The 15,190-nt window shown below is 37.6% G+C and overlaps 1 protein-coding gene across 1 annotated transcript; it reads right to left on the reverse strand.

Annotated features, from left to right (window-relative positions):
* Positions 1 to 8,947: 8,947 nt before the first annotated feature.
* LOC104235414 (F-box protein SKIP16) lies at positions 8,948 to 14,657 on the reverse strand. The gene is made up of 5 exons (XM_009789171.2): positions 14,320 to 14,657; positions 12,088 to 12,810; positions 11,765 to 11,983; positions 10,576 to 10,682; positions 8,948 to 9,383 (listed from the first exon to the last, which is right to left on the reverse strand). Exons 1-5 carry the CDS (start codon positions 14,521 to 14,523, stop codon positions 9,305 to 9,307), a joined length of 1,332 nt encoding a protein of 443 aa, XP_009787473.1. The 5' UTR covers positions 14,524 to 14,657; the 3' UTR covers positions 8,948 to 9,304.
* Positions 14,658 to 15,190: the final 533 nt, after the last annotated feature.

Below are 15,190 nucleotides of genomic sequence, written 5' to 3' on the forward strand. Positions count from 1 at the left end.
GGAGCCTGAACCTCGATCCTATTCGTATCAATAAGCTCTTGCACGGCATTCTTCAACTTCCAACATTTCTCAGTATCGTGTCCCGGAGCCCCCGAACAATATTCACAGCTCGCTGAAAGGTCAAGATTTCCAGGAAGGGGATTTGGCAATTTGGGCTCAATAGGATTCAACAGGCCTAACTGCCTCAATTTGTGGAACAGAGTAGTATAGGATTCTCCCAGTGGAGTATACTTCTGCTTCCTCTCATTCTTGAAAGCTTGATTCCCACGGAAACCTGACCCTGGAGGATTTTTATAGGCCCTCGGAGGTGGATATGTGTTTTGAGGAGGTGGGTATGTATTTTGGGGAGCCAGCGGACGCCATTGCGGGCGAGCCGGAGGCTGGGTGTAAGTTTGGGCGTGATGGACAGAGAAATATGGCTCTTGTGGTGGGTAGTAGGGCTGTGGAAGGCCATATGGAATGTATGGGTAATTTGAGTGATGGGGTTTAGGTTGGTAGTGAGGGGGGGACCTCTGGATCTGGACCAAGTACCTACCTCGACTGTTGCGACATCTTCCCTTTTCTTCTTTCCGAGTGCACCTCCCGTGCCGCTCTGGATGGACTGAGTGGTTGCTTTAATCGCCGAATAGCTTAGTATTTTGTCGGACTTAAGTCCCTCCTCAATCATACCGCCCATTTTTACTACTTCGTTGAAAGATTTGCCAACTGACGTCACTAGGTGACCAAAGTAAGTTGGCTCTAGAGTTTGTAGAAAGTAGGACACCATTTCCCCTCTCTCATCGGAGGATCAACCATTGCTGCCTGTTCTCTCCAGCGGAAACCAAATTCTCGGAAGCTTTCTCCAGGCTTTTTCTCCAGTTATAACAGTGTGAGACGGCCGGGGATGATCTCAAGGTTATACTGGAAATGACCTACAAATGCTTGTGCTAGATCGTCCCAGGTATACCACCTGCTAGGATCCTGCCTCGTGTACCATTCCAGTGCGGACCCGCTTAAACTTTGACCAAAATAAGCTATCAGCAGCTCATCCTTCCCACCTGCCCCTCTCATCTTACTACAGAAACCTCGCAGATGTGCCATGGGATCACCATGTCCCTCATATAGATCGAACTTTGGCATCTTAAAACCTGCCAGCAATTGAACATCGGGGAATAGGCACAGATCTTTGTAGGCCATACTGACTTGGTTGCCTAAACCATGGATATTCCTGAAGGACTACTCCAGGCTTTTCACTTTACGAAGCACTTCGTCCTGCTCCGGATTCTTAGCCGGCCTCTCAGTTTCTGCCGGTAACTGAAGGTGAGAGGTGTAAGTGTATGGCTCGGGTGCTTTGAAGGTGAGTTCAGAATGGTAGTATTGGTTGTCGTGAACCTGAAACACTGGTTCATCGGATGATTTTTGCAACGTGGCGGGTGGAGGTGCCACGAAAACAGGAACATTTTGTGGGGGAGGGTTTTGTTTGGGTGGTGGAGCTTGGGGATTATAGGAAGTTTCCCCCTGATAGTATTGGGCAATGGGGAAGCTCGTTGATGGACCAGTGGGAGGGTGTTCCGGAGTTCGAGCTGGTGAGAGAGTAGGAGTAGGGGGAATGATTGATGATGTTTGTCCCCTAGCCCACGCTAGGTGCATCCCAGCTATCTCTTGTCTCAACCTGTCTACTTCCTCCTTCATCATTTGCATCTCCGTCTTTTCCTCCTCAACACTTTTGTCCGAACCAGACATGCTTTTTGGAATGGGCCCTTTAGATCTTGTGTGGTAATAGTAATCTGCCAGAACGTTCTAACGATCTAACTGTTTCGAAATCTTTCTCTGGATAAACAACAAACTTGTTAGCGTTAGAGTTTAACACATATTGCAATTTCACGTTGGGGAATGCAATGTTCCTAGGCAGTTTAACCATTTCTAACATGTCTTTGCTTCGACTGCATCTTAAAACCACGGGCTTTGGTGCAAGGCCCCTTTGCAGATCCTTAAAATCTTCCACGATCTGGTGGACATAAATCCTTATTAAGGTGATTAAGCAAAAATAAAATTTATTTGACTCAACCAATTGGCTATTATATATATATATATATATATATATATATATATATATATATATATATATATATATATATATATATATATATATATATATATATATATTTTAAATTTTCACAGATAATAAGAAAGATCTGGTTCCGAACACGGCCTTTCAGCACTTCGAGAATGAAGATTTTAAGGCTGTGAGGGTCAACCGATCAAAACTCTAAAGGATGATCAAAAGTGGCCGTTTATGCAAAGTCAGCCTTCCGGCGTCCCTTTCGGGAACATTCGGCTATTCTTGCAAAAAACAGCATCACCCGACTTATTTATGTTGACAATTAAAAAATGACGTTTTTTGGCTATTTTTGCAAAAAGGGAGGTTGGACCCGATGAGGGCTGCCTACGTATCTCACATCCTGTGAGAATCAAACCGGCGTAGTTCGGGCCGATCAGGAATAAAGGAAATAAACTAACTCTTTTTCCCGAATAAAATACTTACAAAGAAGAAAGAAAATATTTTTGGATTTCGATTTGATTGTTTTTTTTGAAAAGAAAGACGTCTAAAGAAATATTTTTTTTGAATTTTAACTTCTTCTTTTTTCTTTTCTTTTTTTTGGAAATTTCGAAAAAAAAAACTTCTAAAGAATAAAGGAAATATTTTTGGACTATTACTCTGAATTTATGAAAGAAATACTACAAAAGAAAAGAAAAAATATTTTTGAATCTTGAATTTTCTTTTGAATTTTTAAACAAATATTTGGATTTTGAGAGAGATTAAAAGGAAATATTTTTGTATTATTTTTTTTTTAAAATTGATGTCTAAAAGAAAGACTTTCTAAAGAAGCGAGTAATGGAAAATATTTTTGGATTTTTTTGAATATGGTGGGCCGGAACCAAAGAGGTTTGCCTACGTATCTCACATCCGGTGAGAATCAGACCCGCGTAGTTCGCCCAACATAAACTAAACTTGTAAACAAGACTCCTTTCTTTTGTTTTTCAAATAAATCAAACTAAAAAAGACAATTTTTTTTTCATTTTTTTCAAAATTTCGGCAGGGTTTTGACACTACTTGGACATTGGTTTTATTTTTCTAAAAATAAGTAGTTATCTCCCTACACTGCTATTTTTCTTTTCTTTTTTTTTCACAATTTTTCAAAAAATTCCCGATTTCAGAAGCCGATCAGCATGCAGATCTGAAGCAAATAAATGTGCAAAACAAACAGGATGCAGCAGGATGGTCTTTTTTCATTTCAGGTTGCTTGTCCTAAACGGACCCAACCCCTGTGTTGAGTCCCCTAAGTCAAATGCAACATGATGCAAATAAACGTTCCTACTAGGGATCCGGCATGAAGTCAAGTTATTCTAGGTTCAACCTGGGTATATGTTCTAGACAGTGTACCCGAGCGGACAACTTGAGTTGAAGAAGGAGCTCCTTTTCGGGAACCAAAAGGCCAGCCGGCTTAGAAACTTTCCAAGCCTCTTTTATTTCAGGGTATGACACTAACAGAATAGGGAGTCTCAACCAGTAAGCACATCCCTGGAGGTGAGAAGAGAAGGTTTCGGCACAGTTTATATGTACATTTCAAATAATATCAAAGCGGTAAAAAGCATCATCTTGCACATTTAAGCTCAATCACACGATAAAGCCAAATACAACAATTATTCTAAGCTCGAATTTCTAACCCTGAACCAGTGGTTCTGGGTTAGGGTCCCCAATAGAGTAGCCAAAGCTGTCACACCTCCTTTTTCGCCCGCGCCGCCGCAAAGGGACGCGGAGGGGAGTTTTTTCAATTAAAGGACAATAGAAACGAGATTTATTTATTTATTTCAGAGTCGCCACTTGGAAGATTTATGGTGTCCCAAGTCACTGGTTGAATCCCGAATCGAGGAAAAGAATGACTCTGTTTAACAGTCTGCGCACCAAAAATCCAGATAAGGAATTCTGTTAACCCGGGAGAAGGTGTTAAGCATTCCCGAGTTCCGTGGTTCTAGCACGGTCGCTCAACTGTCATATTCGGCTTGATTATCTGATTTTATACAATTATGAACTTATGTGCAAACTTTAAACTCTTTACCGCTTTTATTATTATTATTATTATTATTTTAACAGAGAATTACAACATTGTGAAAAACGTATCTCGAACCACGTCACATCAATGTACCCGTGGTTATCGACACATTTCGACTCTGTTGAGATTTGAATTTGGGTCACATAAATGTGCACCCGAGTTTAAGAAAGTAAATTGTTAAAGGCGCGCCTAAAGCGACTAGCGTATCATTATTTTGGGTAAGGCCGTGAAATTTGCTAAACGGCCGATCCCGAAGTCTATACAATTATTAACCAATTATTGAGGGCCCCACAACTTGTGTGTTTTATTGGGCAAGACTCATCTCATTTATTTTAAAAGGATAATCCTAAAGTGCCTAAATTTTTTCTATTAAATTTGTCTCTAAAAATGAAAGAAAAAAGGTCCTAATTTATTTACATGCTTACGAGTTGTTATAGCCGGGTTCCGAACTCAATTTGTTAAATCAGAATGTAAACACAATATGGACAGCCCGTTAGCCAACGTGGGCCCTGGCCCAACGTGTATGGCACAAAACTGGACCTGGGCCATCTCATTCACATGTTACTACCTAGTTACATTATACTACACATGCTCACAGTTTGCCAAATTAAAGAACTTGGCAATCTAATTTTAATCCTAAACCATTTACATGCTGAAATTAACCAATAGTATCTAGCTAAACAATATTCCTACAAGTTCCGAAACGGACTATTCGTTTAATGAGCTAACTGTTGAATGTTTAAGAATAGTCTAAATCAGCTAACATGTTTTTTGAGACATGATAATCATCAAACAATAACGAACTAACTGAACAGAGCTACTACACCATTTTTTTTACTAGCAATACATAGACAGTTCGTCCACTAAGCTACTATCAGATGTTCCATTATATATATTAAGCAACTACATGATTCTGATTAGAGGAAGCTAAATAATGTATATATACAACTAAAATTCAGAATATAACTAAGATAAATTCAGAACTTCAACTCTTCATTTCATAGTCATGTTTCATGTTTCAGCTTACAGTAACCAGCGTGTCAGTTGTGTACCTGATATTGGAAGCAAAAGAAGAGGAAGATCAGCAGAAATGCAGTAGCATATAACAACAGCAACACCCCGCAACCAGTAACAAATTGAACATCCAGGGATGGATTTTAAAACCAACAGAGATGATTCCACATCCAATAACAGATTCAAAAATAATCCGATAGCAATACCAATACCAGAAACCCAAACATTCAATGAAACAGCCCTCCAAAACCAAAAGAAAACCCAAGAAAACCAATCTGAAAATCAGTAGTACCAAATGCAAACCACAGAAGCAGTAACAATATTCTGATCCTCAGTAGTAAAGAAAGGCTTCACTTTCAGTTTTTTAATTCTCAAAGACTGAATTTCTTAAGTTCTGACAAATTAGTTTTCTTTTCAACTTAAGCTCTGAATTTTTTTGATGATAAAATCCAGTCTATTTTTTTAACTCTCTAACTCTGACTCTCCAAGATTTTTTTTTTAAAAGTACCCCCTTAATTCTGCCCAAACTCCCCTTATTTATGTCCAAAAACAGACCACTTTAAACAATTAAACAAATAAAGAAAAGGTCACATCTTCTTTAGCCCCGTAATCTCACTACTACATGTCTTGTCCCCCACTTTTATTAAACAAATGTATTATTCCCCACTAACATATGTCTTGTCCCCCACTATATTATTTTAATACCTTATTTTAATATTATTAGTGCTTAGTGGACAGAGCACTCAAAATAAATAATAGTTCAAATTTTCAATTCCAAAAATACCCCTCTGAAATTACTGTAATTACCATTCTACCCCTGAAAATACTGTAATTTACCATTCTACCCCCGTCAACTATAACCAATTCCTAATCAAATTTCATCAACAAATTTAAGCTAGAAACTCAGATTATGTCAAATATCATCAAAACAAAGACTAAGGATTCAGGGAACCAAACCATATGATGAACAATAAAGAAACAACTGAAATCATTTTGACTGAACAATATTTTTAACAACAAACATACTTTCCGATTCAATAACAGTAACAAATTGAACATAACAAACAAGTAGATTCAAATCACTAAACTCAATAATCAATTGAACTTCAAATTAAATCTAACAACATTACAACCAACACACTTCTATATTAAACTAAACAAGAACAAATAAATAAAAACAAACTGAAGAAATAATCAAGAAATGATAAATAACGAACAAGAAAAGAATCAAACATACTGATTTCAGATCCGAGAATATCAAACAAAATACGGACAGAAATGAAACTTAAACCAACTAACCGAAAATGACCGCAACGGAACAAAAACTCGGACAACAACCTCGACGTACCGGATCTCGACTCAACAAAAACCCACCTTCTCTTTTAACCTCGACGAACTCAGAACGACAAACGACGACCTCGACGGATTGAACCTGAAGAACGACGAGACAGCAGCTGAGTTTGGTGTTCGATGAATGACGAAACAACTATGGTTGTTTGGACGTGAGGCTGTGTGTGTGTGTTGAGCAGCTGTTTGACGACTAGTGGTCGCTTGGGATGAGGAGATGAAGCAGCAGCAATGGCTTCTGGACATGGAGCTGATGGTGGTCGTGGGACTGTTTGGTCGACGGGAGGGAGGTGTCGTATTGGTTTTTCCGGCGACTGGAGGGGTCGTTCATGGATGAAGCTGGACATTGGGTGGTCGTTCATGGTTGAGCTGGGGACGAAGAAGAAGAAGGAGCAGCAGCCATGGGGAGTTGGTCGTCGATGACTGTTCGTGGTTGGTCGACGAAGTTGCTACTGGTGGACGACCTCGACGATGGTTAACACTGCTGCTGGTGGACGACCTCGACGATGAGATGAAGCTGTTGTTGGTGGACGACCTCGACGATGAGATGAAGCTGCTGCTGGTGGACGACGAGGCAGCGTGACTGGTCGACGCAGCAGCGTTGCTGCTCGTCAATGGCAGACCACGGTCACCGCTGCTGGTTGAGGGTCTGTCCGGCGTGACAGTAGGTTGGCTTGGGTGGTCCGACGACGGAAAAGAAAAATGGACGGGGAGGGGGGCTGGACAGTGGTGAGCGGAGGAGGGGGCTGTGGGGTTTCGTGGGGGGGGGGGGGGTGAACGAAGAAGATGAAGGGAGGGGGGTGCATGGGTCTGGCGGCTAGGAGAAAGAGATGGGGTGTCTTTAGGGTTTTTTAGGTAGTGAGTAGCAAATGAAACAAGAATGAGAGAAAGAGTGGGGGTGGGGGGGCGGTTGGGCTTGGGTCAAGGTGTTTTGGGTTGGGTAGAGGTGTTTTGGGCCTAGGTTCAAAATTGAAGAAGAGGCCCAATTCCGATTTTCTTTATATTTTTTGCTCTCTTTTCTTTTACTTTTTAATTAATAAAACTAAAATTCTAAATTAAGTTATAAACTAAATTAACTTATCAAAAATACTAATTAATTCCTAGCAACAATTATCATACATAATTAAACACCAATTAAAACAAAATTGCACAATTTGACATTGAATGCTAAAAATGCAAACGATGCATATTTTTGTAATTTTCATTCTTGTAAAACAAACTTAATTACTTCTAATTGTAAACTTAAATCCTAAATGCAAATGCGATATATTTTTGTATTTTTATTAATTTAACAAATAAATATGCACAGACAAATACCAATAATTATCCAAAAATGCCACGAAAATTCTCAAAATTGCACATAAAGAAAAATTATTTTATTTTAAACTTTTGGGAGTAATTTTCATATAGGGCAAAAATCACGTGCTTACAGACCATATTTACTTGTACCGATGACAAATAGAATTCATGGAAAGATTTTTCATTGTCTTTATGAACTGAAAAGGTGAGAAAACGACAATTAGAGAAATTTGGATCACTTTCCAATTTTGATAGAACAATTTCACAAGCATTATCCGACTACTACTAGTTTTGGAGTTAAAATATCATTAGAAAAATTCTCACTTAAGAAAAGTCTTTTTTTTTCCAGAAAAATATATGATTTTTTTTTGAAAAGTTACCTTGTAATTACATCATAATTTCACCCAATTCTCACTCCTTGCACTTGAGAATTGCAGAGTGTAATTACTCCCTCTCAATTACATCCAATGCCCAACAAACCATGAAATTACTTGGACAAACAAACAGCGAAAGTGTATAATTACATTTAATTATACCTTGATTCAATTCCCTTGTGGCTTTCCGAACAGGCTCTTAATATTGCTGTCCAGGATGGTTTTAAACGGCTAACCAAAGTGTGTGAACCGATAATGATACAAGTTTCTGAACTATTCCATATCTTTCTATGTGTTCCTCGCAATCAATACTATTCATGAAAGATAACTTAAGTACCAGAGTGACAAGAAACAATATTGAAAGCAAGTACAGTGCATGATATTTTTTCCAGTTGCATTTTGTCAATCATTTTTGGACTGGATGTTTCTATCATTTGTTGCTTTGATTGAACTTATCCAGACATTTAGTGATAAGACAACTGTAAGTTTCATTTGTCATTTTATAGCCAGGTCATGCTTGATGCACTATTAAATTTATCCCATATAGTCGTCCGCCAGAAAACAAAACAAGACCCAATTGCTCTAAAATTAGATTCCAAGGAACTTAAAATCCTTATCAGTTTTATATGGTTCTTACAGCACTCTAGCCTAAAATGCAAAATGTTAAAAGAGCCCGGTCATTAGGAGACTCTGCTGTTGGTTCTTTGGCTTACTCAAGAAATTGTTCCCGTTTTAGGGGTGACTGTAAAACCAAAGAAAGCACTACATAGCAGATTGACACAATAACAAGAATAGCCGGGGCAGGGAAGAGCGCGAGTATCACAGAGCAAAGCTTGGCGTTACATGTTATATCAATTTCTATAAGACAGTATAGTCAAAATAATTTGTTGCACAAAAAGGAACACAACAGTAAACCAAAGAAGCACTCAAAGAATATCACAACCTCAAGGGGAAAAAAGCTAAATCCCCCATGAGAAAAGAAAAAAGATCACACATTAATAACAAAGAGTAAGATAGTGCTTATTCACTATAGACAACTGCATGACTTAAAAGAAGCCAGGGCTCTCCCTCTCAAGTTCTGGACATTCCTCGGCTACTTGCTGAGAGCTTAACGACAACTTCCATTCCTGGCCCAGAAGGAAAGAGACGAAAGCATTACACTTCGAGCGAGTTCCATCAGAAGATATAGTCTGGCACCAGAAGGGGAAATCTTGCCACCTCTGCTTCAAATGCACTACCTTTTGGATCTGCTAATCTGCAGAGAAAGAAATACAAACATGTTTTAGCAGCCAGCCAAGAACAAAAGTTATCAAACTCTTTCATATCACTGAAGTATTCTATACAACAAAAGGCATCGCAAAGTAACAAATGATTAAATGCAAAAAGTAAATATGAAGTGATAAAATTGACAAATTATTGGACTGACATTTCCTGTTCCTTCATAGAATCAGATGTATACCAACCTGAGCTTAGAGATTCCATATACCTGTATAATGATGCACCTAGCCTTTGGGTAGAACTCAATGAAGAAGAACAATAAAAACTCTGTTGTCTTCATCTATTATTTATTCATTAAATCAATGTAACCAAGTGTTGAGGCAGAAAACAGCAGATCCGGTTTTCCTAGTTAAAATCTGACTACTGCCTTCAGTCAAATGAAAAAACACATTGCCACATTCTCTTATTTTCTTCCGTTATAAAATATAACTATTGGACGACTATGTCATATGTGCGACATTTTCTTGTGAGAATGAAATCTCACCACATAAAAGAATGGACAAACTCTTATTGCAGTGGAATAAAAAGCCTTAAATATCTTTTTTTTACTTTTTATAACTGTAGTGTCCGGACTAGCTTGCATGCACCTCGACTAATTTTACGGGATACCTGCCACCTCCCAGTAGCAAAAGGTGTACCAGGTAACTCTATCCACCAAGGCTTGGATAGATCGGAAGAAATCATTTAGTGTTTTTGTTTCCGCTGGGATTTGAACCCGAGACCTCAGGTTCTCAACCCACTAATATCTTGTTCAACTAATTGTATCTGTCCTGCTCAGACGCTCTCTGACTATGTCAAAACACTGGCTTTGCCCTACCACTTAAAAGCCTAGCAAATGCTCACCTGATTATTCAGGTCACACATGTCACTCCAAGGACACATATTTGAAGCTGCTGTTCGACCACATCACTGAAGTGAACCAAACTTTGAATTGCTTCAAGCAATGTTTTCTATGAAGCTAAAAACCTAGTAAGGCTGCAAAACTGTTGTTTCACTTCAAGATCAAAATAAAACTATATCGGATTAGGATCTACAAGTTGGCTACATAAAATGGGTGTATACATGAAAGAACTGCAATTAACATCCACTACAGAGTGAAAGGTGTAATATTAAACTCATTTCAAAAGAACTTCATCTTGATGGTGTAGCAATTGCAGTATGTGACATACCTCCCCGGTACGAAAGTAAAAGCTCCTTCAATTGAGCCTGGTGAAGATGACTGTGCTGTGCAACTTTCATAGACAAATTCTTCTTCACCTGGTCGCAGTAGTGGAAACTGCAAATATGATAATAAGTGCAAAAAATGAGATGATCTCAGCACAAATGAAGGCTGGGGCCAATTGGTCCAATAATGCCCAATACAAATAGAAAGAAAAGGCAGCAGCTCCCATAGTTAACCTTTGTATCTCTGGGAAAAAGGACTATGCATATTGCTCGAAAGAGGTCACTGGTACAACTAAAGGAGAAACAAACATTCAACGTGTGGTAAACGAGCAATAAGGAAATCTGCTTGTTGTTTAGTTTTTTTAACACTAAACAAGCATGTTCCCTCAAAATCTACTGTTTCTGTTTCTCTTCTTCCCTTTCTTTTTTGGTTGAATCAAATATTATTTCATTAATACCACACCAAGATGGGATCAAAAACTATTTACAACAGAAGAGTGTGCCACCACCATTTCACACAAATAATCCCACCCACTACATTGTGCTCTTTCTTTCTGTTACATGCCGATTTCATCTCAATTCTCAAACATTCTTTTGATACAATGTTGAAATTATTTAGGTCACCTGAATATAGAGAAGAATCACCAACCTTGGTTTGGGTGGGAGAAGGGGAAAGAGGAAGGAAAAGAGCCTTGCTGCTGTTAATTCAAGGTGAGTTCTTTGATATTAACTTAAGTTTCTTTTGCAAAAGTATGACAGAAATATGAGAGTTTTGAGATGTCCAACAAAAATCCTGTGGAACTTCAGATTCATAAAAGTAAATAGCTGACAGCTTAAAATGCTTTTTCCTCTCTCCTTTGTAATAAACAAATATTCTAGTATTTCACCATATCTCTTTCACACATCTTTAACCCTGTAAAAGATCAAGGTAGAGATACTTCTCAACTGACTAGAGCACTAACATTTTCGTAATTAACTTAAAGAGAAAAAATGAAAGATCTCAAGTTCATTCACCACTGACAAACATGTCCCCTTCTTTCTTTTCCAAAGAAAACAAAAACATCTTATGACACATGAGAAAGGTGCCCACAATGAATTTGCTAAATAAAGTTGACAGTTGAAAGTCAACAGTAAGCTTCGACATTTTAATTAATAAGGATTGTTCCTCATCAAACAACTTCATGAAAATGATACCTTTCCTATCACTGCTTCTCCATTTACATCATCTACAATTCTGTTATTGCCGCGGATGATCCAACGTCTCCAATATAGTTGGCAAGAGCTGAAGGTCATTCCATTCATTTTGCATCCTTCAGGTGAAAGAGACATGCGGATAGAATAAGCAAATAAAAACTTCTCAGAATCATCTTGAAGGTTACTGAACTCTGGGACGAACACAGAAGAAGCACGAACCTGACATGATTTAACTATCAGTCTTCAGGATGAAAATTAAAACCCAAAAACAACTGACAAGAGCAATGTCTATTTGGTTTGCTCCATCGTGTCAGAACAATTACCTTTACACCATTTGTTACAGCAAGAGAACAAATTGGAGGTTCTTCTGGAAAAAGACTGATACTTCTGACTTTTCCTTCTTTACGGACTTTGATCATGCCATTTTGCAAACGATGGCCATGTTCCTCTAGCCACAAGAGCACGGCATCTTGTTGTTGACTTCCTTTTACATCATGAACCGAAGTTATCAAGGCATTCGGTACACAAGGGAGCATTTCTCCATCAGTTGAGAGATTCCTAGTACCAACATAAAGTTGACCATTGGAACAGTTGAGGAAGAAAATCTTTTCATTGTAACCACAAGAGGCTGCTACAACGATGTACTTAGATCGATTGCCAAATCCGAGATGTCTGATAATTTCTTTAGTTTCTATTATCATCTGATGTAAAGGCAGCAAAGATACATTCACTAGATGGTCATAAAAGGAATAGCCTCCTATGAGGCCCAACAAACTCCCAGGCGCGCTTCCACTGAACTCCTCCCTTGTCAGTTCTTGACCATCACAGAACCGGTAGAGAACCCTAGTAGGAAGAGGCAACTTTACTTTTAAACTCTTCTCCAACTCCTGTATTTCATCCTCAGATGCACCTTTACGCAATGTAGACAAAACTTCAGGGAAATTCATTGCTAGCCAGTCTCTTAGTCTGCCCCAGCATCTTTTAACTCGAGTGACCAAGGGCCATGGGTAAAGATTAAAAGCTTCCCGCCATGTTTGATAAGATGCCTAAGTAACAATATAAACATGGCAAGATGTCAAAAGTGTTTCAGGAATGCAAACTAATGGCAGATATGTCTGAAGGAATGTAGATGCATGTGCAAGCTGTGAGAGACCATTTACACAGTGTATATTACAAGCATCGCAGGGTTACTGTTAACATGATCAAAAAGACAAGAAGTAAAAAATGGCACATCAGAGATTCGTCTCAACCTAGAATGACCTGACACTTGGACAACACATACTACCAGACAAATGTTCCACCTCCTCATTCTCCAACAACATAAAGCAGGCAACAAATGAAAACTAATCTTAAAGAAGAGAAAAAAGATTCTGAAGAGAAGCAGCCTCATTTCCTTTAATTGCAAAGCTTAAATATTAAATCTAGTGATTATGCATGACAGAGCAAAATGAAATTCACCAAGCAGTCTGCTTCTTTCAATCAAGAGAAGAAAAGACAGATACTCTTATTCAATTGTATTTCTCAAATTTTCTACTTTACATAGAACAACATAAAAGTGGCAACCATTGTATCACTTCCCCAAATACTGAGCCTAAATTTGATGTAGAGGTCTAGATTACTTTTCTTCTTTTATAAATTGCAGATAAGTCAGGTATAGATTACTACTACCCGCGTTGCCAATAACGATGATATGGTCCCTTGACACCTAGAACTAGACAAAAAATTGTCCGCAACTGCTACTTAATGCAATATTTTATGACTGGAAATGGAGAAAAACTATTCTTGTGTAACTATTCAGCATTTAATGAGGGTAGAATTGATAGTTCTCGATTATCTAGAAGCAAAGGGAGAAACAATGTTAAAGCATCATTTGGAGCAATGTAATAGCAGCACAAGGAGTTCGTATTAACGAAAACTCACCCAGTAAGTTCAAAAAGTTTCTATCTTGATAACATTTTTAACACTACCAAACACCTAAGACTAAGAAGTACATTATACCCAACAATCAAAACCCAAGTTAGAAGTTAAGTTGCTTTAATCCAATCCTATTCCACGATCTTCCGTGTGCTCAATCATCACATTTAAAGATGTTTACAATGAATTGCTCTTCTAAATTTTTCCTTTTTTTTTCTTTTTTTGTGGAGTTCTTATTTTCATTGATATAAACTAGTACATCCTCCGTCCCAATTTACCCCTAATGAATTGATTTAGGGCCACACAAATATCTATGCTTTATTTTAGACCAAAGTTTCAACGTCTTCTTTCCTTCGTTAAACTTAGTGCTGAGTCAAACACCGTCACATAAATCATGACAGAGGGAGTAGAAAGAAATTATTAGCTCAAGGAAGAAACAATCAACAATCACCACAAAAGAATGCTTCAATCACTTGTAATCATGTTACTCCCTATATCCCTGTACCAGTACTAATTTCAAATAACAAATATTAAGATACGTCTAAATTCACACCAAATATCAAATATTCCATATTTAGGACTAAAAGACTACTACTTTGGATTAAAACCTCAGTTAAATGCGTAAAATTGAGCAGCTATACCTTGAAAGAAGGCATGGGATTGTCAAGTGGGTCAAGTGGGGAAGAAAGGTCAAGATCATCAGCACAAAATCTGGACCAAAGCAAATCATCTGAGGCCCAATTCCTAAACCTCTTACTAACACAAGCTACTGATGCAGCATCTTGAGGTGCTAATTTGGATAAGATTATATGCACCGTCAGCCCACCTAAGCTTTCTAGATCCATCTTTTTCTCCTCCGTCTTCCGCCGCCGGAGATTATTAGATAATACAGAACCGTTGTTTTGCTATTGTACTTACGTTGACCTCTTTTGTCGGAATTAAAGCGGTCGTTGCTTTGTCATATGCTATATGGTAGGTTGGAACGGAAAATGAAAGGGGGTCAATTAATAAATAATCATTTCAGTGAAATACAAATTAATACTCCGTCTCAAATTATCTCTCGCCCATTTTTCATACGCTCCTTATAAAATAGTATTAATTAATCTTTTTACTATTTTATTTTTATTTATGTCTTTATAATTAAAGAGTAGTTTTCAAGAACAATTATTACTATTAAGAATAAAATAAAAAATAAAAAATTAATTTTATTTTGAACTTCTAAAATGATAAATAATTTAAGAGAATTATTTTTAAAAAATACGATAGATAATTTGAGACAGAGGGAATCATTTCATATATATATATATATATATAATTTAAAAGAAGGATCTTACTTTTCTTTATTTAGTAAGTACCGAACATAAACTTTTAGATGGTATATTTAGAATTTAAATTTTATTACTTTAACTGGTAAGATTTTTATATTAAGTTAGTATATTTTAAAAATTATAAAGTTAAAGTTATTATATATTTTGTATATAAATTTATGTTTCATATTTAAAGGAGTGGACT

This window comes from Nicotiana sylvestris, chromosome 6, assembly GCF_000393655.2.
Source record: "Nicotiana sylvestris chromosome 6, ASM39365v2, whole genome shotgun sequence".
NCBI lineage: Eukaryota > Viridiplantae > Streptophyta > Magnoliopsida > Solanales > Solanaceae > Nicotiana > Nicotiana sylvestris.

Bases quoted from the DNA above. Each gene is read 5' to 3' on its own strand.
- LOC104235414 (XM_009789171.2), bottom strand. From the start codon at position 14,523: ATGGATCTAGAAAGCTTAGGTGGGCTGACGGTGCATATAATCTTATCC. The intron at 12,811-14,319 runs GTATAGCTGCTC...ATTGTTACTTAG, and splicing joins ATCCCATGCCTTCTTTCAAG to GCATCTTATCAAACATGGCG. The intron at 10,683-11,764 runs GTATCATTTTCA...TCATATTTGCAG, and splicing joins GAGAAGCAGTGATAGGAAAG to TTTCCACTACTGCGACCAGG.